Genomic DNA, 21603 nt, shown 5'->3' on the forward strand with positions numbered 1-21603 from the left:
TCTAGAAGCCATGATTTTTATTTTATTTATTTATTTATTTATTTTGAGACAGAGTTTTGCTCTTGTTACCCAGGCTGCAATGGCACGATCTCAGCTCACCGTAACCTCCGCGTCCTGGGTTCAGGCAATTCTCCTGTCTCAGCCTCCTGAGTAGCTGGGATTACAGGCACGCACCACCATGCCCAGCTAATTTTTTGTATTTTTAGTAGAGCCGGGGTTTCACCATGTTGACCAGGATGGTCTGGAGCTCTTGACCTCGTGATCCACCCGCCTCGGCCTCGCAAAGTGCTGGGATTACAGGCTTGAGCCACTGCGCCTGGCTTTTTTTTTTTTTTAATTGAGATGTCACTCTTGTTGCCTAGGCTGGAGTGCAGTGGCGCAATCTCAGCTCATGCAACCTCTGCCTTGCGGGTTCAAGTGATTTTCCTGCCTCAGTCTCCCAGGTAGCTGGGATTACTTATATGTAATTTGTGTATATTTATATTCTCATAGGATATCTTTAGAAGGGTACATAAGAAACTGGTAGTGATGGTTGTCTCAGGAGGGACCAGTTTGCCAGTGAATAGAAATGATGCCCTTGGGTACATTTTTTTTTTTTTTTTTTTAACAACTGGGTCTCAGTGACAGGATTTTTCTCAGCCACTTTGCCAGCCAGGCCTGGAGCCCCTGGCCTGCTGCTGGAGGTGCCCTGCCCATTCCTCCCACCTGGCCACACCTGGCTTGCACACTGGCTCTGCCCTTGTCTGGGCTGGGGCATGCCCCAGGCTGCCTGTGTTTTTGCTTGTACCCACGTTCAGCAGTTCCGAGTTCTTGTCATGCATCCAAGAAGAATGAGATTATGCTGACAGTTCGAAGGGTGAAGAGGGTGGAAGAGAATTTTATTGAGTGACAAAACAACTCAGCCAAGAGGGGACAGGAGGGTAGTCTCCCAAGTTAGGTGGTTTCTCTCCCATTGTGGCTGAGTCTGGGGCTTTTATGGGTTCAAAATTTGTGTGTGTGTGTGTGTGTCCACTCTCGCTCACTGGTTGGTCTGTGAGTATACAAAAAAGGCTAAAACAATGGCCCCACTCAAAGGTGGTCATGACAGTGTAACAAACCAATTAGGGAAAGGTACATATATGTAAAACAGGTGAAGGGTGGTGATCAATCAGAGGAGAGTTTAACAAACAGGAAGAGGGGTTCTCAGTCCCACCCTTGCATTTACCCAGGACTTGTAGCTTGGCTCTCAGCTGTTTTCAGCTTGAAAGTGGGGTTTCATCAAGAACCACTCCTGTCTGCCTAGATTTCTGCCTCCTGTGGCTATCCTCACTTTATTGCCCAGGCTGGAGTGCAGTGGTGCAATGGGCGGATTAAGGGATCCTCTCATTTCAGCCTCCAGAGTAGCTGGGACCACAGTCATGCACCACCACACCTGGCTAATTTTTGTATTACTTTGTAGAGATGGGGTTAGGCTATGTTGCCTAAGCTGGTCCTGAACTCCTGGGCTCAAGACATCCTCCCACCTCAGCCTCCCAAAGTGCTGGGATTACAGGCATAAGATACCACACTGAGCCCTTTGGTACCTTTTTAATTTTGTACCATGTGCATTTATTAGTCAAAACAAGATTAAAGTAGGCCAGATGTGGTGGCTTTTGCCTGTAATCCCAGCACTTCGGGAACCCACAGCGGGCAGATAACTTGAGGTCAGGAGTTTGAGACCAGCCTGGCCAACATGGTGAAACCCCATCTCTACTTTAAAAATACAAAAATTGCCGGGCGCAGTGGCTCATGCCTGTAATCCCAGCACTTTGGGAGGCCGAGGCGGGTGAATCACGAGGTCAGGAGATTGAGACCATCCTGGTCAACATGGTGAAACCCCGTCTCTACTAAAAATACAAAAAATTAGCTGGGCATGGTGGTGCCTGCCTGTAATCCCAGCTACTCAGGAGGCTGAGGCAGGAGAATTGCCTGAACCCAGGAGGCGGAGGTTACGGTGAACCAAGATCAAGCCATTGCACTCCAGCCTGGGTAACAAGAGCGAAACTCCATCTCAAAAAAAAAAAAAATACAAAAATACAAAAATTGCTGGGCACAGTGGCTCACACCTGTAATCCCAACACTTTGAGAGGCAGAGGCAAGTGAATCATGAGATCAGGATATCGAGACCAGGCCAACATGGCAAAACTCTGTCTCTACTAAAAATACAAAAAATTAGCTGGGCATAATGGCTGGCACCTGTAATCCCAGCTACTCTGGAGGCTGAGGCAGGAGAATCACTTGAACCCAGGAGGTGGAGGTTGCAGTGAGCTGAGATTGCACCACTGCACTCCAGCCTGGGCAACAGAGCAAGACTCCTTCTCAGAAAAAAAAAAAAAAAAAATTAGCTGGGTCTAGTGGCGGGCACCTGTAGTCCTAGCTACTTGGGAAGCTGAAGCAGGAGAATTGCTTGAACCCAGCAGGTGGAGCTTGTAGTGAGCCAAGATCACACCACTGCACTCCAGCCCAAGCAACAGAGCAAGACTCTGCCTCAAAACATAAAGATTAAAGAAAAAGGAAAAAAATGCATCCCACCAGGTGTCACCTCCTTTTGACAAATACTTGTATTGCCCCATATCCCATTTTCTCATATCCTAACTTTTCTCCACAATAAAATTGTGTACTCAGCTGGGCACGGTGGCTCACGCCTGTAATCCCCAGCACTTTGGGAGGCCAAGGCAGGCGGATCATGAGGTCAAGAGATCGAGACCATCCTGGTCAACATGGTGAAACCCCTTCTCTACTAAAAATACAACAGTTAGCAGGGTGTGGTGGCACACACCCGTAATCCCAGCTACTCAGGAAGCTGAGGCAGGAGAATCACTTGAATCCAGGAGGCAGAGGTTACAGTGAGCTGAGATCATACCACTGCACTCCAGCCTAGTGACAGAGTGAGACTCCTTTTAAAAATAAATAAGGCCGGGCATGGTGGCTCACACCTGTAATCTCAGCACTTTGGGCGGCCGAGGCGGGTGGATCATGAGGTCAAGAGATCGAGACCATCCTGGCCAACATGGTGAAACCCCATTTCCACTAAAAATACAAAAAAATTAGCTGGGCATGGTGGTGCATGCCTGTAGCCCCAGCTACTTGGGAAGCTGAGGCAGGAGAATTACTTGAACCCAGGAGGCGGAGGTTGCAGTGAGCCGAGATCATGCCACTGCACTCCAGCCTGGTGCCTGGTGACAGAGTGAGACTGTCTCAAAATAAACATAATAAATAGATAAATTGTGAAATCTTTCTGAACCAGAACCCGAATAGCAAAGTGTTCAATTAATATTACGTTTTGTTTTTGTTTTTGTTTTGAAATGCAGTCTGGAGTGCAATGGTGTGATCTCGGCTCACTGCAACCTCCACCTGCTGGGTTCAAGTGATTCTCCTGACTCAGCCTCCCGAGTAGCTGGGATTACAGGTGCCTGCCACCACACCCAGCTAATTTTTTATATATTTAGTAGAGATGGGGGTTTCACCATGTTGGCCAGGCTGGTCTTGAACTCCTGACCTCAGGTGATCCACCCGCCTTGGCCTCCCAAAGTGATGGGATTACAGGTGTGAGCCACTGCACCCAGCCACAAAGTGTTCAATCAATATTAGATTGACATAGCCCTCAGATGTGCTAACTCATGGAATACTCTCAAATTCCTCTCTGGATCTTCCTATCACAGTTACATTATTGGGATTCCATTTGGATATCTCACTATAGGTAGCTCTTCAGTGGGATGAACTAAGTAGGACAGGCTGGGAGTAAGTCTGTCTGATCCAGGATGTCTTGCTTGCCACCCAGATAGAAGATTATATACTCCTGGCCTTTTTTATTCCATTCTAACTCTTGCCAAATCCACGTGAAGGGAAGTAGTCTCTTTAAGTAAACGGGTACGGGGCTGGGCGTGGTGGCTACACCTGTAATCCCAGCAATTTGGGAGGCAGAAATGGGCGGATCACCAGAGATCGGGAGTTCGAGACCAGCCAGACTAACATGGAGAAACTACATCTCTACTAAAAATACAAAATTAGCCGCGTATGATGGCTCATGCCTGTAATTCCAGCTACTCAGGAGGCTGAGGCAGGCGAATCACTCGAGCCCAGGAGACAGAGGTTGCAGTGAGCCAAGATCGCGCCATTGCACTCCAGCCTGAGCAACAAGAGCAAAATTCCGTCTCAGAAAGAACTGATATGGTTAGACCCAAGTTGTCAAGGCTCTGAAGGTAATGCCCCAGAGGGTGAGAAAAGGGGTGGGGTTAGAGGCCAAGGCGGGCACCCAGGAGGCAGGCCCAGAAGAGGACTGCCAGGAGGTGCCGAGGAGGAGATGGACGCGGGGGCGGCATGGCCTGTGCTGCGCTCGGTGAACTCGCACAAGCTCACCCAGGTCATCTTCTGCAACTGCAGCCCTCGGGTCATGCTGCCTGTGGCTCAACTGCTATGGCAAGCCACAGCCCTACCCGACGCTGCTGCCCAGCAGGGGACTTTCTCATCCACAGCTTCGAAGCCACTTTGGCTCTTCAGGGATTTAAGGAGACGCAATAGGCTTCTGGTTAACCAAACTGAATTGTTCGTGCCATCTTCCAGTGTTGATGGACAGCCTGTTTTGCCAATCTCACACTGCCAGCGTATACCCTGAAACAGCGATGCCTCCAGGTTGTCCAAGGCCTAGTCAAGCCTGAGAATTACAGGAGACTGGACATCATCCACTCTATGACGATCTGGAAGACCACCCAAATGTGCTTGAAAGACCTGGAGCGACTGACGCAGGAGTACAGTGAAAACGGACAGCCAAGTGCCATGGCTCACACCTGTAATCCCAGCACTTTAGGAGACTGAGGTCAGGAGTTCAAGACCAGCCTGGCCAACATGGCAAAACCCCATCTCTACTAAAAATACAAAAAATTGCCGGGCGCGGTGGCTCAAGCCTGTAATCCCAGCACTTTGGGAGGCCAAGGCGGGTGGATCACGAGGTAAAGAGATTGAGACCAACCTGGTCAACATTGTGAAACCCCGTCTCTACTAAAAATACAAAAAATTAGCTGGACATGGTGGCGCGTGCCTGTAATCCCAGCTACTCAGGAGGCTGAGGCAGGAGAATTGCCTGAACCCAGGAGGCGGAGGTTGCGGTGAGCCGAGATCACGCCATTGCACTCCAGCCTGGGTAACAAGAGCGAAACTCCGTCTCAAAAAAAAAAAAAAAAAAAAAAAAAATACAAAGAATTAGCTGGGCATGGTGGCGCGTGCCTGTAATCCCAGCTACTCAGGTACTCAGGAGGCTGAGGCAGGAGAATTGCCTGAACCCAGGAGGCGGAGGTTGCGGTGAGCCGAGATTGTGCCACTGCACTCCAGCCTGGGTAAGAAGAGCGAAACTCCGTCTCAAAAAAAAACAGATGCCACTGCTTTCTTACAATTAAACCATATGTTGCAATTCTCACTGAATTACTTCTACAAGCCTCCTTATGCAGAAACTTTCCTGACTTATTAGGATGCAAAAATGCAACTACCTTCTAATAAATACTTCTAGAATGAGCAGACATTAAATTACATTTTATCATGCTTGTCCCTAAACATCACAATGCCTAGTTCAGTCAGTTAACTTTCTTTTAAGCAATGGGGCCTATTTTACTCCAAGAATGAGACACTTTGAAATCAAGAATACATGACCAGTCCTATATCTACATCAAGACATGTCAGTACCATCAAAAGCTAAGATGAAAGAGTGAAAGTCTCAATTAAAAATCTTCAGTCTTCTTAAAAAAAAAAAAAAGACAAAGAAGAAAAAAAATCTTCAGTCTTGGTCAGGCATGATGGCTCACACCTATAATCCCAACACTTTGGGAGGGTGAGGTGGGTGGATCACCAGAGGTCAGGGGTTTGAGACCAGCCTAACCAACAAGGTAAAACCCCGGTGGCTTGAGCCACTGCGCCCGGCCTCAGCATCTGTTTTTAATTGATGTACTGTGGTTGGTGATGTGTCTGCCTCCTGCTTTGAGAAGACTGAGGCATCCTTGTGACAGGGATGAGTCTTCTTCATCTTTGAGACCCGAGTGTCTGGCATCTTATGAGCCTTCAGTCAGTGTTTGCCAGATGAACAAACCAATAGATGCTTTGGTAGAAAGTGCTTAGAGATTTTGCCTTTTTCGTTGGGGGGTGGTGGGCAGCCTTAAAATATGTACAATAAACAAATGTCTTAAAGGGAATCTTTTTTTTAAATTTTTTTCAATGGAGACTCACCTGTCACCCAGGCTGGAGTGCAATGGGGCAATGTTGGCTCGTTGCAACCTCTGCCACCTGGGTTGAAACGATTCTCCTCCCTCAGTTTCCTGAGTAGCTGGGACTACAGGCACCCGACACCATGACCAGCTAGTTTTTTTTGAGATGGAGTGTCGCACTGTCGCCAAGCTGGAGTGCAGTGGTATGATCTCGGCTCACTGCAACCTCCACCTCCTGGGTTCAAGCAATTCTCTTGCCTCAGCCTCCGGAGTAGCTGGGACTACAGGCGTGTGCCACCACGCCCAGCTAATTTTTTTTGTATTTTTAGTAGAGATGGGGTTTCGCCATGTTGGCCAGGCTGGTCTCTAACTCCTCACCTCAGGTGATCTGCCCACCTCGACCTCCTGAAGGGCTGAGATAACAGGCATAAGCTACCGTACCCAGCCTGGGAATCATTTTTATAGGAAGCTCTTTTTATAATTTTGTAAGTCACATGCTTTTCTCAGTCTACTGTTGCAGTGCTGTTTTGTTTCTGTTTCTAAACTAAGACTGGCTTTATACAGCTGTGATAAATAATAGCCTTTTCGCAACTTGACATCTGCAAAGAAACTAAGAGAATATTCTCATGTTTCATTCTAATATTAACAGGCTATATACTGCAAATACATTTTTGAAAAATGTGGTATTTCTGCTTCTCTTTGTAAATCTATGACATTTCCGATTGGTTCAGCATTTTTCATCAGGCAGGATCCAGTGACACCTTCACCTGGCTAGAAGAGAGACTGAAGCTCTCCGGAGCTCTGGTGAGTCACTCTTAACAGTGGATTCGTGGAGTAGCCTGGAATGTTTCATCGTTTTATAAATGTACAGATCCTTACAGGGCCAGGTGAGGTAGCTCATGCCTGCAATCCCAGCATTTTGGGGAGGCTGAGGAGGGAGGATCACATGAGATCAGGAGTTTGAGACCAGCCTGGCCAACAGGGGATGTAAATTTCCTCTTCAGAGTTTCCTTTCGCCGGGCGCGGTGGCTCAAGCCTGTAATCCCAGCACTTTGGGAGGCCGAGGCGGGTGGATCACGAGGTCAAGAGATCGAGACCATCCTGGTCAACATGGTGAAACCCCGTCTCTACTAAAAATACAAAAAATTAGCTGGGCATGGTTGCGTGTGCCTGTAATCCTAGCTACTCAGGAGGCTGAGGCAGAAGAATTGCCTGAGCCCAGGAGGCGGAGGTTGCGGTGAGCCGAGATCACGCCATTGCACTCCAGCCTGGGTAACAAGAGTGAAACTCTGTCTCAAAAAAAAAAAAAAAAAAACACACACACACAGAGTTTCCTTTCTTGTTAAAGAATAAATTTGCTAATAACTCTTTGTTAAGCCCTATCCTATGTAGCTGTTAGACATGCTATGCTTACAGGCACGTAGTATATTCTATGTCCTTGTACTTTAACCAAAATATCTGTGCTGGATGTGCTCACAGGCATGTCCCAGCTCACAGCCTATGACCCTTACCTGTTTAAAAAAGTTTTAAGTTATTAGCCAATCAAGTTTTAGTTTAGATTGTGAGATCTGGCTCCAACCAATGGAGATCATACACACAGCAGTAAGAAAAACCCCAAATGCGTAAGGGATAAATATGTCTGCTTTTCCATTGTTCATTGTACTCTCGTGGCAAGATGGCTAGCGAGGGTACCCTTTCTGCAGTGCAGGGAATAAAAACTGCTTTTCTGAGAGATCCTTTGTCTCAGTGCTGATTTTTCTTTGCAGCACAGAGCATCTTTTCCAACAATGGTGAAACCCTATCTCTACTAAAAATATAAAACTTAGCCAGGTGTGGTGGTACATGCCTGTAATCTCAGATACTCTGGGAGGCTGAGGCAGGAGAATCCCTTGAACTCAGGAGGCAGTGGTTGCAGTGAGCCGAGATCATGCCACTGCACTCTACCCTCAGTGACAGAGTGAGACTCCATCTCAAAACCAGACAACAACAACAACAACAACAGCAACAAAAACTCCTCCAGTAGAAGAGAAAAATTTGGAAGAGACAGAAAAGTAAAAGGGAAGAAAAAATATCACTATACATACACTACTTAAATAATCACTATTAGCATCTTGATCCATTTCCTTTTAGCCTTTTTTTTACATAGTTGGGATCTTACTGTTTCTATAGTTTTGTATCCTACTTTTTCCTTTAATTTTATGACAAATATTTTTCCATGTTATAAGCTCTTCATAAACATTAGGATAGTCTTTCTTTCGTAATTAATGTTTGGTGTATTTTTTGGCATCTTTAGTTCTTTATCCTAATCTTTGCACACAAGTCCTGTGTTCTAAAATCAGAGTGATGGCTGGTGTGGTGGCTCAGCCCTGTAATCCCAGTACTTTGGGAAGTCCATGTGAGAGGAACACTTGAGCTTAGGAGTTCAAGACCAGCCTGGGCAACATAGAGTAACCCCGTCTCTGCAAAAAACTTTTTAAAAATTAGCCAGGCATGGTGACATGTGCCTGTAGTCCCAGCTACTTGGGAGCCTGGGGCAGGAGGGTCACTTGAGCTTGAGAGTTTGAGGCTGCAGTGAGCCCTGATTGTGCCACTGCACTCCAGCCTTGGTAACAGAACAAGATACTGTCTCAAATAAATAAAAGAGTGAAGTGAAGTAAACAAACACTCCACAGTTTGCCACAACCCTTTTAAATTTCACCAATTTTAGCCCCTTCTTTCTTTTCTTTTTCTTTTCTTTTCTTTAAAACGGAGTTTTGCTCTTGTTACCCAGGCTGGAGTGCAATGGCACGATCTAGGTTCACCACAACCTCCGCCTCCTGGGTTCAGGCAATTCTCCTGCCTCAGCCTCCTGAGGAGCTGGGATTACAGGCACGCGCCACCATGCCCAGCTAATTTTTTGTATTTTTAGTAAAGACGGGGTTTCACCATGTTGACCAGGATGGTCTCGATCTCTCGACCTCGTGATCCACCCGCCTCGGCCTCCCAAAGTGCTGGGATTACAGGCTTGAGCCACCGTGCCCTGCGAGTTTATTTTCTTTAACCTGTCTTTGTATGGTCTCCATCTCCTGACCTCGTGATCCGCCCGCCTCGGCCTTCCAAAGTGCTGAGACTACAGGCATGAGCCACCGCGCCCGGCCTCAATACTGTTTTTGGCATTGTCCAAGGAAGATTGAAAACTTGTAGCATGAATACTGCATGTTTTTCACTTGAAATCTTGTGACAGTATTACATTGTATTACTCGTAAGAGACTGTGAAGTTTTCTATTTTAAAATAGAATACAAAGCTGTTTTTAAAGACATTAAATGGTGCTGAGGAAAGGAACTTCAAAAAAGAAAGAAGAAACTGGTTTGGCGGCTCCGCCCTTGAAAGGGATCAGCTGAACCCGAGTCATGTGACCGTCCGGCGTCTCTTCCGTCGGCTGAATTGCGGCCGTATGTGCGGCTCTGCTGAGCGCGGCTGGGGTTGGGGGCGCTGTGCCCCCAGCCCCCTGCTCCTTTTGACTCTGCTTCTGTTTGCAGCCCCATTTGGCTTGCTCGGGGAGGAGACCCGCCAGGTGAGGGCCCTGGGGCCACAGCGATAGAAGTTTCAGGAAATGCCACCCTTGCAGGGTGGCTGGAACCAGGCATCCAGGGGCTAGGAGCGGAGGGCCGCTGCTCCAGAGGAGGGCTCTTCAACCCGGAGGGTGTGGGAGACGGTCTTGGGTCATGCGACGCGATTGTGGAGTAGGGTGAAGGTGAGGGTGAGGTCTGGACCCAGACTCAGCCCTGAGTGACCCAGGTCCAGGCAAGTGTTGAATGTTTTCTTCTTCTCAGCCTTGTGCTCTGACCTGCCCACCAGGGTCAGGGGAGTCCTGGTTGTACCCCCTACCCTACCCTACCCCTTTTCATCCTGTACCCACTGCCCCTTACCCCAGGATTCCCGTAGCTCCCGCACACATTCCTCTTGTCTAGTCCTCAAGGTCCCATCCTTTCTCCAGCATTTTCCAAGCCTCCCTCCCCGACGAGATTCTCTTTTGCCTGTGTCTCTCCTTGATGCCGTTGCCTCAGTCCTCCGCTACTCCACGTTCCAGGTGTCTTTGGAGGTCGTCCCCAACTCGCTGGGCCCCCCGCAGAACCTGCTTCATATCCGGGCAGTGGGCACCAACTCCACGCTGCACTATGTCTGGAGCAGCCTGGGGCCTCCGGCGGTGGTGCTGGTGGCCACCGACACCCCCCACAGCACCCTGAGCGTCAACTGGAGCCACCTGCTATCCCCTGAGCCCGATGGGGGCCTGATGGTGCTCCCCGTGGACAGCATTCAGTTTTCTTCTGCCCTTGTTTTTACCAGGGTGAGGAGGTTGGGGGAGAACCAAGAGGAGGGCAGAGGGAAAGTTCATCTCAATTAGAGGGTGGAAGTGAATGGAGGCGGGTGAAATAGATACGAAAGCCTGGGTGGGGGGCGAGTGGGCGGGGGGACTCAGGAGAAACATGGAGGCGAGCCCAGTTCCACCCCACCCCCACCCTCCAGCTGCTTGAGTTTGACAGCACCAACGTGTCCGATACCGCAGCAGAGCCTCCAGGAAGACCATATCCTCCATACTCCTTGGCCGATTTCTCTTGGAACAACATCACTGATTCATTGGATCCTGCCACCCTGAGTGCCACATTTCAAGGCCACCCCATGAACGACCCTACCAGGACTTTTGCCAATGGCAACCTGGCCTTCAGAGTAAGGAAGGGGTGGGAAATCAGAAGGAACTCAAAAAGGCTGATTTACGAAGGTGGGATTTAACGATGGAGGTGGGATTTAACGATGGAGGTGGGATTTAACGATGGAGGTGGGATTTAACGATGGAGGTAGCCTTTAAGCATCAGCATCCAGCTGTTTCCCACACCTCCCATGTGTCTTCCTTCCTAGGTCCAGGCCTTTTCCAGATCCAGCCGACCAGCCCAACCCCCTCGCCTCCTGCACACAGCTGACACCTGTCAGCTAGAGGTGGCCCTGGTTGGCGCCTCTCCCCGGGGAAACCGTTCCCTGTTTGGGCTGGAGGTAGCCACGTTGGGCCAGGGCCCTGACTGCCCCTCAATGCAGGAGCAGCACTCCATCGACGATGAATATGCACCTGCTGTCTTCCAGGTCAGGCTTCCTGGAGAGAGGCAGATGGGTGAGGAATGCAGGTGGACACCATTGGGACCTAAAAGTCATTCAACCATTTGACATTCAGCAACACTTTTTTTGGCTCGTTTAAGTGCTAGGCACTGGGCTAATGAATCTGACCCAGTCTCTGCCCTCAGTGGAGACGGACAGAGAGACAGTGCAGTGTGACTCACACTCTGGCAGGTGGAGATCTGCACAGGGCCTGGGGGCCAGGAGGGGCTGAGTCCAGACTTGCAGGCTTGGAAAACAACTCAGTACTCATCCAGTCTAACTCCGTTTTTTTTTGTTGTTTGTTCATTTTTTGAGATGGAGTTTCACTCTTGTTGCCCAGGCTGGGGTGCAATGGTGTGATCTCGGCTCACTGCAAACTCCACCTCCCAGATGCAGGCAATTCTCCTGCCTCAGCTTCCCGAGTAGCTGGGATTAAAGGCATGCACCACCACGCCTGGCTAATTTTGTATTTTTGGTAGAGATGAGGTTTCTCCTTGTTGGTCAGGCTGGTCTCGAACTCCCCGACCTCAGGTGATCTGCCTGCCTTGGCCTCCCAAAGTGCTGGGATTCCAGGGGTGAGGCACCACGCCCAGCCCAACTCCCCATTTTTACAGAGGAGGGATTGAGGCCCTGCCTAGGACTCAGGACTCCTGCTGCTAGTGACAGATAAAGGCCGGGAGAGGCAGGGAAGGGAGGGTTGGGCACAGGCTGGTCCTCTTTACCCTCCCTTTATTTATTTATTTATTTATTTATTTAAAAGCCACCACGAAACGCTGCCAACTCTCCCTTGTTTGCCTGTCTTCCCAGTTGAACCAGCTGCTATGGGGCTCCCTCCCGTCAGGCTTCGCACAGTGGCGACCAGTGGCTTACTCCCAGAAGCAGGGGGACCGAGCATCAGCCCTGCCCTGCCACTCTTCCCCTCTGCGTCCTGCCTTGGCATACCCTCTCCCCCAGTCACCCATTGTCCGAGCCTTCTTCGGGTCCCAGAATAACTTCTGTGCCTTCAATCTGACGTTTGGTGCTTCCACAGGCCCTGGCTACTGGGACCAACACTACCTCAGCTGGTGAGAGCCAGGGCCTGGGCCAGAAGCTTGGGTAGTTGACGTGGACAAAGGCTGAGCCTCCCAGCCTTTCCTCCTAAGCTGTCTTACTCCTGTCTCTCTCTCTCTCTCTCTCTCTGCTCGCTCTAGGTCAATGCTCCTGGGAGTGGGCTTCCCTCCAGTGGATGGCTTGTCCCCGCTAGTCCTGGGCATCATGGCGGTAGCCCTGGGTGCCCCAGGGCTCATGCTACTGGGGGGCGGCCTGGTTCTGCTGCTGCGCCACAAGAAGTACTCAGAGTACCAGTCCATAAATTGAGACCTGCTCTCTGGAGGGAAGGACGTTACTGGACCTGCCTTGCTGTGTCTGAAAACGCTGGAGGTTGGAGGGTCAAGTTCCAGCCAGCCCCTTCACTCCCCTGTCTTGCTTTTCTGTGGAACCTCAGAGGCCAGCCTCAACTTCCTGGAGACCCCCAGGTGGGGCTTCCTTCATACCTTGGGAAGGGGACTTTGCAGATGGGTGGGGGACAGGGTTATTGATAAGGAAGGGTCCCTTTGGTGTTGCCTTCTTGCATCTCCACACATTTCCCTTGGATGGGACTTGCAGGCCTAAATGAGAGGCATTCTGACTGATTGGCTGCCCTGGAAGGCAAGAAAATAGATTTTTTTTTTTTTTCACAGGGCTCCAGTCTCTTGATGTATGAGTGTCGTTGTGCTGATCTGGGGGTGGTTCCAGGGAATGGAAGGGCTAAGAGATGGGCTTGGAAGGCAAGTTTCTGTTTGAGGCTCTACTTCCTCACCGTGGAACCCCTGCTCCACCAGGTAGAGATGAGAGTTTCTTTTTCTTTTTTTTTTTTTTTTTTTTTTTATGAGACGGAGTTTCGCTCTTGTTACCCAGGCTGGAGTGCAATGGCGCGATCTCGGCTCACTGCAACCTCCGCCTCCTGGGTTCAGGCAATTCTCCTGCCTCAGCCTCCTGAGTAGCTGGGATTACAGGCACGTGCCACCATGCCCAGCTGATTTTTTTTGTATTTTTAGTAGAGACGGGGTTTCACCATGTTGACCAGGCTGGTCTCGATCTCTTGACCTCGTGATCCACCCGCCTCGGCCTCCCAAAGTGCTGGGATTACAGGCGTGAGCCACCGCGCCCGGCTGAGAGTTTCTTTTTTTTCTTTTCTTTTCTTTTTTTTTAATATGGAGTCTCACTGTATTGCCCAGAGTGGAGTGCAGTGGCGCCATCTCGGCTCACTGCAACCTCTGCCTCCTGAGTTCAGGATATTCTCCTGCCTCAGCCTCCCGAGTAGCTAGCATTACAGGCACCTGCCACTGCACCTATTTTTTTTTTTTTTTTTTTTTTTTTGAGATGGAGCCTTGCTCTGTTGCCCAGGCGGTAGTGCAGTGGCACAACCTTGGCTCACTGCAACCTCCACCTCCTGGTGTTCAAGCGATTCTCCTGCCTCAGCTTCCCGAGTAGCTGAGACTACAGGCACCTGCCAACACACCCAACTAATTTTTTTTTAGTACAGACAGGGTTTCACTATGTTGGCCAGGCTGGTCTCAAACTCCTGACTTCTGCCTCGGCCTCCCAAAGTGCTGGGATTACAGGCATGAGCCACCGCGCCTGGCTGAGCTGGGAGGTTTCTATTGTCATCTGAATTAAACAGGGAAGGGACACTTGAGACTGGGGGACAAACAGGAAGAAAGAGCCAGCAAAGGCTGGTAGTAGTTTATTGTTACACACACACACACATCAGGTTAACATCAGCCACTGTGCCATCCAGCCACTCCCCAGCACCACATGTGTGGGCACAAACACACACAGCCCCCTCTTGGGAGGCAGATTTCCCTGTCTGCTCCCCTCTTCCCATGGGAGGGGCATGGCTTCTGGGCAGTTTAAAGGTGGGAAGTTACAGGGGCCTAAACAGGTAGAAGAGCAGCAGCTGTGGACTGGCCAGCTGTAAGTAGTCTTGACTGAGGCTAAAGGGCCCCAAGGCCAGTCATGGAGTGTCCTGAATCCAGATCCCCAGGAAGATTTTCACGAAACATGAAAGTCCCATTTGATGTGATGCCCAGCCTCTATCCTTAGGCGTTTCCAGAGTCCTTGAGGCGCTCTGCTTAGACAGCTGGCACAGAAGTGGTCAGGGCTTTGGCTGTGGCTCTGCCCGCTGCCTCATGGGAAGCCGGGGAGTGGAGCAGAGTCCAGCATTAGGGAGCCCTTGTAGCAGTGGTGGGACTCTGCTTAGGAAGGAGCTGTGTCTTTCCCCTGGTCCTGGCCCCATGCCCTCAGCATCCTTAAGAAATACGGCTGTCCACCTTTTTCCCTGCAAGAAAACTAAGTCCATCCGTTATGACTGTCCCGGGCCCCAAAGGTGAAGGGCAGCCCCGGCAAGGGAAGAACTGATTGATTAGATCCCTGTCGGGGCAGTAGCAGATTCCACCCACCGCAGTCCCAGGCCTGGGGGCGGAGTTCAGGCTCAGCTGGTCCAAAGACATCGGACCCACGTCCCTCCCACGAGGGCGAGGGGGCGGAGCTGCTCAGCCCCAGGGGCGGGGCCTATAGTCGGAGGCCGAGCGGGCGTGGTCCGGGTAGTCCAGGCGGCTCTCGGCGGCAGTGAGCATGCGCTCCGGCTCCACCACGAACATATAGTAGAGGTTCCACACCAGCATCGACAGCAGCGGCAGAAACGTCAGGCCGTAGCCGAAGCCTCGGAAGGAGCGGCCCACGGCGAAGGTCAGCCAGTAGATCAGCCTGTGGGGGCAAGAAAAGGGTCAGCCTACTCTGGAGGGAAGCTCGCCAGCCGACTGGCAAGGAGCTGACGGTGTGGGGAACAGATCCGGGAGGCGGATGCAGTTGGTGGGTATGGCTGGTACTTCAAATACAGCCCAAGTTTATGCATTGAATATTTATTAGGCACAGCGCTAATTAAGTGATTGATTTTGACTTCCCCACATGTTTACGAAGTTGAATACGTTATTCCTTCTCCTCTTTTATTTTCCATTGATTTGTATTTTTTTTTTTTAGAGAAATGGTCTTGATTTGTTGTCTAAGTTTGCACTCAAACTTCTGGCCTTGAGGGATTCTCTCACCTCAGACTCCTGAGGAGCTGGGATTACAGATGCGAGCCACCATACCTGGCTGTACAAACTAAAATGTTTGAGCAAATTCAATGAGTATAGTCAAATATCTTCCTCCCTTTGCTGATTCCCACCCTATTCTCCCCACTCCTACCCCAGGTAGCAATATTGGTTTCTTGTGCACTGAGTGATTTTTTTTCTTTCTTTATTATTATTATTATTATTATTATTTATTTTATTTTTTTTGAGACGGAGTTTCGCTCTTGTTGCCCAGGCTGGAGTGCAATGGCGCGATCTCGGCTCACCACAACCTCCGCCTCCTGGGTTCAGGCAATTCTCCTGCCTCAGCCTCCTGAGGAGCTGGGATTACAGGCACGTGCCACCATGCCCAGCTAATTTTTTGTATTTTTAGTAGAGACGGGGTTTCACCATGTTGACCAGGACGGTCTCGATCTCTTGACCTCGTGATCCACCCGCCTCGGCCTCCCAAAGTGCTGGGATTACAGGCGTGAGCCACCGCGCCCGGCCTTTTTTTTTTTTTTTTTTAAGACAAAGTTTCACTCTTGTTGCCCAGGCTGAAGCGCAATGGTGAGATCTCAGCTGACTGCAACCTCCTGGGTTCAAGCAATTCTCCTGCTTCAGCCTCCTGAGTAGCTGGGATTACAGGTGTGCACCCACCACACCCAACTAATTCTATATTTTTAGTAGAGATGGGGTTTCACCATGTTGGTCAGGTCGACCTCAAGCTCCTGACCTTAAGTGATCCACCCACCTTGGCCTCCCAAAGTGCTGAGATTACAGGTGTGAGCCACCATGCCCAGCAGATTTTTTCTTTTATTTTTTTTTCTTTTTTTCTTTCTTTTTTTTTTTTTTTGAGACGGAGTTTCGCTCTTCCTACCCAGGCTGGAGTGCAATGGCGCGATCTCGGCTCACTGCAACCTCCGCCTCCTGGGTTCAGGCAATTCTCCTGCCTCAGCCTCCTGAGTAGCTGGAATTACAGGCAGGCGCCACCATGCCCAGCTAATTTTTTTGTATTTTTAGTAGAGACGGGGTTTCACCATGTTGACCGGGATAGTCTCGATTTCTTGACCTCGCGATCCACCCGCCTCGGCCTCCCAAAGTACTGGGATTACAGGCTTGAGCCACCGCGCCCGGCCTTATTTTTTTTTCTTAAAGACCAGTGTGCTTTTCTTGGAGAAATAAGAAGAAGAAGAAGAAATACCAGTGCAATAGTACACTGAGTGATTTTTTTTAAGTGCATATATATATGAGCAACAAGTTCTTTTTCCCTTTTTTTGAAGTAGGTCAGTATACCACATAGACTGTTCTCTGCGTGTTTATTTTTTCCCATTTAATATATCCTGGAGATATTTTATATCAATATAAAAACAGTTTCCATATTATTTTATAGCGGCAGTGTGTTTCACTGTATTTATTTATCCTTTTGCAGATGAAGAAACTAAGGTTCCAAAGGAGTTAAGTAAAACTGGTCCAAGATTACACATCTGGGAAATAGAAAAGCCGTGATTTGAACCCAAACCTGTTCATTCCTCCTCTTCTGCCAGTTTAGAGGGGCAGAGGGAAAGAGGAACGCAAAGAAGCCACCTCCAGGAGGGCTTGAAGCCCAGAGGATGGGTCAGCCACAAATTTCTTGGAAGAAATTTGTTCAGTACACACCCCTCAATGGAGAGAGGGGAGAGCAGCTTCCTCTTAATATACAAAGGATCACTTCTTAACGTATGAAGGACCACTTATTACGTAATTCATGTGCCTCTACTCTTTTTGACCTGTGAAAGGGAGGGAAGAGTGAGTAACTGCTGCTTCTCTATTGCACTAGGAAGCAGCAGAGCGTAATGAACCCTTACCAAGTACCAGACTGTTTTAAGCACTCTACGTGAATTAACTCATTTAATCCTCATAACAACCTCATTTCACAGATGGTGAAACTGAGGGACACACTGCTTAAGGAACTTATCCATGGGAAAGAAGAAAGAACCCTGGATAAGAGAGGGAAGAGACCTGGTTTCTAGTCCTGCCACTATTGCAGATTGACCTGAGCAACTCTTCTCCCCTAGTCTGTTGTGAGTTCCCTTTTGTAAAGTGGGAAGCCTGGACCAGACAATCACTGAATCTTCCTTTAGCTCCCTGATGATTTTTACCGCTTAAGCCAACTTCTATCTGAGACCAGTATTCCCAAAGAGCTGGAGATGGGAGGCTGAGTTACGTGAGCAAGAACATATTTATTTTGGGAAAACCTATTGGGAGAAAATGCAAGGCTGCATGATGGTCAGGAGGCTGGTGGGACAGCTGACTGATGGACCACAATCGGAAGTGACAGGAAGCCTAATTTTAGCTCAATAGGAAGAATATTTTATTTTAGCAAGCTACCTGGAATCCTGTATCAAAAGTAACAAGAGCAGGCCAGTCGTAGTGGCTCATGCCTATAATTCCAGCACTTTGGGAGGGCAAGGCAGGTGGATCATCTGAGTTCAGGAGTTTGAGACCAGCTTGGCCAACATGGTGAAACCCTGTCTCTACTAAAAGTTAAAAAAAAAAAAAAATTAGCTGGATGTGGTGACTTGTACCTGTAATCCCAGCTACTCGGGGGGCTGAGGCAGGAAAATTGCTTGAGCCCAGGAGACAGAGGTTCTAGTGAGCTGAGATCATGCCACTGCACTCCAGCCTGGGTGACAGAGTGAGACACTGTCTCAAAAAAAAAATAAATAAAAATAAAAAAGATTATATGTATTAGGGAAAACGGAAAGACCTGCATCTGGGTTCAGAAATTCAAAGGTGCCTTCTAGGTTAACAGTAGTTCATGTGGAAACACCCCTAAGGATTTTAGGTGATGGCAAATTGAATAAAAGGAGAGTCAGAAGGCTACCAGGAGAGCTCATATGGCCTTGTTTTGTATGAAGAAAAGGACAGTACCCTCTACCAGGGCCCTCCCCGAATTGACAAACAGGAAGAGAAGGACTACACCCTAACCAGGCTCCCCAGCCTTGGCAGGCAGATGTTTCTTCCCACGACAATGAAGAAACCAGGGCCATTTTGCAAAGTAGACTCTAGGGAATGAGGATGTTAGAGCCGGGGGATTGACAGGTGGTGGTAAATATCTGAATTTGTCCTACGCAGTTCTGGAGGTCAGAATCTGGGCCGAAATGTTTAGCACAGTATAAAGAACTGTCTAAGAGTTAGGACCTCTAAAAATGAAAAAATACTGGTTTATATGAAGAATTGAGGCCGGGAGTGGAAGCACATGCTGTGTAATTCCTAGTACACTGGAAGGTTGAAGCAGGAGGACTGCTTGAGGCCAGGAGTTTGAGACCAGTCTGGGAAACATAGTGAGAACTAATCTTTATTTTTTATTTTTATTAATTATTATTATTATTATTTTTTTGAGACTGAGTCTCCCTCTGTCACCCAGGCTGGAGTGCAATGTTGAGATCTCAGCTCATTGCAACCTCTGCCTCCCAGGTACAAGTGATTCTCCTGCCTCAGCCTCCTGAGTAGCTGGGATTACAGAGGCACACCACCATGCCTGGCTAATTTTTTGTATATTTTTTTTTCCAAGACAGAGTCTTGCTTTGTCACCTAGGCTGGAGTGCAGTGATGTGATCCTGACTCACTGCAACCTCCACCTCTCCTGGGTTCAGGTGATTCTCCTGCTTCAGCCTCCCGAGTAGCTGACAGGCGCCTGCCAGCACACCTGGCTAATTTTTGTATTTTTAGTAGAGACAAGAGTTTCACCATGTTGGCCAGGCTAGTCTTGAACTCCTGACCTCGTGATCTGCCCGCCTCAACCTCCCAAAGTGCTAGGATTACAGGTGTAAGCCTCTGAGCCCAGCTTTTTATTTATTTTTTTGAGATGGAGTCTAGCTCTGTCGTCTAGGCTGGAGTCCAGTGGCACTATCTTGACCCACTGCAACCTCCACCTCCTGGGCTCAAGCAATTCTCCTCCCTCAGCCTCCTGAGTAGCTGGGACTACAGGCATGCACCGTCATGCCCAGCTAATTTTTTGTATTTTTAGTAGAGACAGGGTTTCACCATGTTGGCCAGGCTAGTCTCGAACTGCTAACCTCAAATGATCCGCCACCTCAGCCTCCCAAAGTGCTGAGATTATAGGCATTAGCCACCGCACCCAGCCTTGTCTCTATTTTTAAATATATATATATATATATTTAATTGCACATTTGGTCACAGGGGGTGTTCAGCTAGAGACCAAAAAGCTCCCTGACCAGATTGCCACAGGAGTGGCTGCAATAGGTGCATTGATCTAGATGATACCTAAAAGCCTTCTGGTTCTACAAGGTTATATGTGTGTCTCTGAAATCCGCTTCCTATGGAAGACACACGAGCTGACCATCTGCTACCAGCGAAAGAGAAAGTGAAATTATCTCTCCAGGGCACGCATTTGGGCCAGTGTAGAATCGAGAAAGCTCCTGTCCCTGGCTCTCCAGACATTCAGAGGCCTGGCTTCTCTAGCACCATCCCCTCTCCCATGCCCCACCCCCCTGCCCCAACTTACCGGGAGATGGCAAAGAGACCAGTGAGCAGGGGGAGCAGCTTGAGGGTATCCTGGGACAGGTAGGTGGAAAGCACAGCCAGGTTGAAGAAGTAGAGGATAAAGAGCTGGACCGACTGGGCCACATATCGCCGGTGGATCTCCACCTCCCGCCGTGGCTCCCCAAAGGGCCGAAGGGCAGAAAACCATAACAGGCTCAGCCCGTACACCAGGATCCCTAGGTGGAGTTGGGAAATACAGGGTAGGGTCAGAATAGGCAGGGGAAGAGGCAAGAAGCAGTCAGGGGGTGGGGGCAGGTTCACTGTGGGCGGTACACGGCCATGGGCTCTACACAGTGGGGTGGAGGTGGTCCTGGGAGGAGATGGGCATGCAGAGTGGCAGGGGGTGGGAGACACTGAGGGGCCCAGGCCAGGTGAACGGAAACCCTCCTGCTCCCCACGCCAGGCTTCCCGATGCCCCTTTTTGTCTCACAGGCTCACCCAGCACAATGGGGAAGGTGGCAAAGACCCCGCAGCGCAGTGTGTAGATCAGGCGGGAACTCATGGTGGGCAGCCGTGGGACATCAAAGGGCAGGAAGGCGTATGCCCCGTATAGTAGGCAGGGAAAGAGGAGGAGTGCGGCTCCCACAGAGGCCACAGCCCTGAGCCAATCCCGGTCTCCACAGCTCCCGCAGCCCCCACAGGAACGGCCAGGCGGCCTCACCACGGCCTCAGCCCACTTGCACTCAGTGGGGTCGGGGTGGGTGGCCCGGGGGGGCACAGAGGTTCGGCGCTCGCCCTCGCCTGCCTCACAGCGCACAATAAGGTCTTCTTGGGGTCGCCGCTCAATGCACTGTAGGTCAATAGGCACGAAGGCACGGGCCGCTTTCTCAGGCAGCAGGTTGGCATCATCTTCGGTCAGCTCCTCTAGCTTAGTAAGTGGTTCTGACTCAGGGGGCTCCGGTTCAATGTCCCGCCAGCCAGGGGGATCCGGGAACGGAGCACTGGGCTGAGGGCCAGTCCCCCAGGGCAAGGTGGCAGCCTCGCTTACTGTGCTGTCTAGACCATCCTCAGCCCCCACTATGGCTGTGGGAGACCCAGCTGAAGATCCCACTCTGAGAGACTCAGCTCCCGGGGACTCGACCCCACCTTCCCCTTCTGGCTGCTGGCCATTGGGGACCAAGGCCTGGGGCGAGCTCTTCTCTGGGGCTTCAGACCTCTTCACTTCCAGCAGGGCCAGGGGCTCCTGTTCTGTCATCCTGGGGCCTCGGTTCTGGGATCTACCACAATGTCATGTCATCCTGCAGGGAGCAGAGGAAAGCTCTGTCAGAAACCCCGGTCTTCTAGTTCTTAGGATGGGTTGACAGAACTCATACGCTCCAGGTCAACTGGCTTCTTGGGCTTTGGCCCCTTGTGGAGCCTTAGGAAGAACATGGTATAGAAGAAGACGCTGAAACAGAGGGAGGAGGGAAGGAAATGAGCAGCTGAAATGAAATGGAGGCACCCTTTCAACATCAAATGCCATCCAACAGGAGAGGGTGAGTCAAGGGACACAGGCCCTGGCACTGTGACCTCAGTCAGCCCCCACCCACGCCTTCTATGCCCCTCCACCAAAACCCCTGGAGTCATAGCCACCCTAATGCAGGAATAG

At 49.9% G+C, this 21603-nt stretch overlaps 3 protein-coding genes across 4 annotated transcripts; 2 read left to right on the forward strand and 1 right to left on the reverse strand.

Moving 5' to 3' along the window:
* The first annotated feature begins 4223 nt into the window (after positions 1-4223).
* VHLL (VHL like) lies at positions 4224-4833 on the forward strand. The gene is given in 7 exon segments (XM_074389753.1): positions 4224-4302; positions 4305-4419; positions 4421-4503; positions 4506-4595; positions 4598-4699; positions 4702-4736; positions 4738-4833. Coding segments are annotated over 7 exon segments (600 nt in total).
* A 4778-nt stretch (positions 4834-9611) lies between these two features.
* GLMP (glycosylated lysosomal membrane protein) lies at positions 9612-13052 on the forward strand. 2 transcript variants are annotated; one of them, XM_010348459.3, is made up of 6 exons: positions 9612-9763; positions 10280-10537; positions 10717-10917; positions 11107-11325; positions 12145-12401; positions 12528-13052. In XM_010348459.3, exons 1-6 carry the CDS (start codon positions 9644-9646, stop codon positions 12691-12693), a joined length of 1221 nt encoding a protein of 406 aa, XP_010346761.2. In that variant the 5' UTR covers positions 9612-9643; the 3' UTR covers positions 12694-13052. The 2 variants fall into 2 exon arrangements, with proteins under 2 accessions (XP_010346761.2, XP_010346762.2); XM_010348460.3 differs by lacking the exon at positions 12145-12401.
* Positions 13053-14073: 1021 nt separating this feature from the next.
* On the reverse strand, positions 14074-21210 carry TMEM79 (transmembrane protein 79). Its single transcript, XM_010348453.3, has 3 exons — positions 20454-21210; positions 19978-20191; positions 14074-15123 (listed from the first exon to the last, which is right to left on the reverse strand). The coding sequence occupies exons 1-3, from the start codon at positions 21208-21210 to the stop codon at positions 14910-14912; spliced, it is 1185 nt and encodes a 394-aa protein (XP_010346755.2). The 3' UTR covers positions 14074-14909.
* Positions 21211-21603: the final 393 nt, after the last annotated feature.

The sequence above is a fragment of the Saimiri boliviensis genome, chromosome 19 (assembly GCF_048565385.1).
Source record: "Saimiri boliviensis isolate mSaiBol1 chromosome 19, mSaiBol1.pri, whole genome shotgun sequence".
NCBI lineage: Eukaryota > Metazoa > Chordata > Mammalia > Primates > Cebidae > Saimiri > Saimiri boliviensis.

Bases quoted from the DNA above. Each gene is read 5' to 3' on its own strand.
- TMEM79 (XM_010348453.3), bottom strand. From the start codon at position 21,210: ATGACAGAACAGGAGCCCCTGGCCCTGCTGGAAGTGAAGAGGTCTGAA. The intron at 20,192-20,453 runs GTGAGCCTGTGA...AACTCCACCTAG, and splicing joins CACCTTCCCCATTGTGCTGG to GGATCCTGGTGTACGGGCTG. The intron at 15,124-19,977 runs GTAAGTTGGGGC...TTGCCCCCACAG, and splicing joins GGTCTCTTTGCCATCTCCCG to GCTGATCTACTGGCTGACCT.
- GLMP (XM_010348459.3), top strand. From the start codon at position 9,644: ATGTGCGGCTCTGCTGAGCGCGGCTGGGGTTGGGGGCGCTGTGCCCCC. The intron at 9,764-10,279 runs GTGAGGGCCCTG...TCCACGTTCCAG, and splicing joins TCGGGGAGGAGACCCGCCAG to GTGTCTTTGGAGGTCGTCCC. The intron at 10,538-10,716 runs GTGAGGAGGTTG...CCCACCCTCCAG, and splicing joins CTGCCCTTGTTTTTACCAGG to CTGCTTGAGTTTGACAGCAC.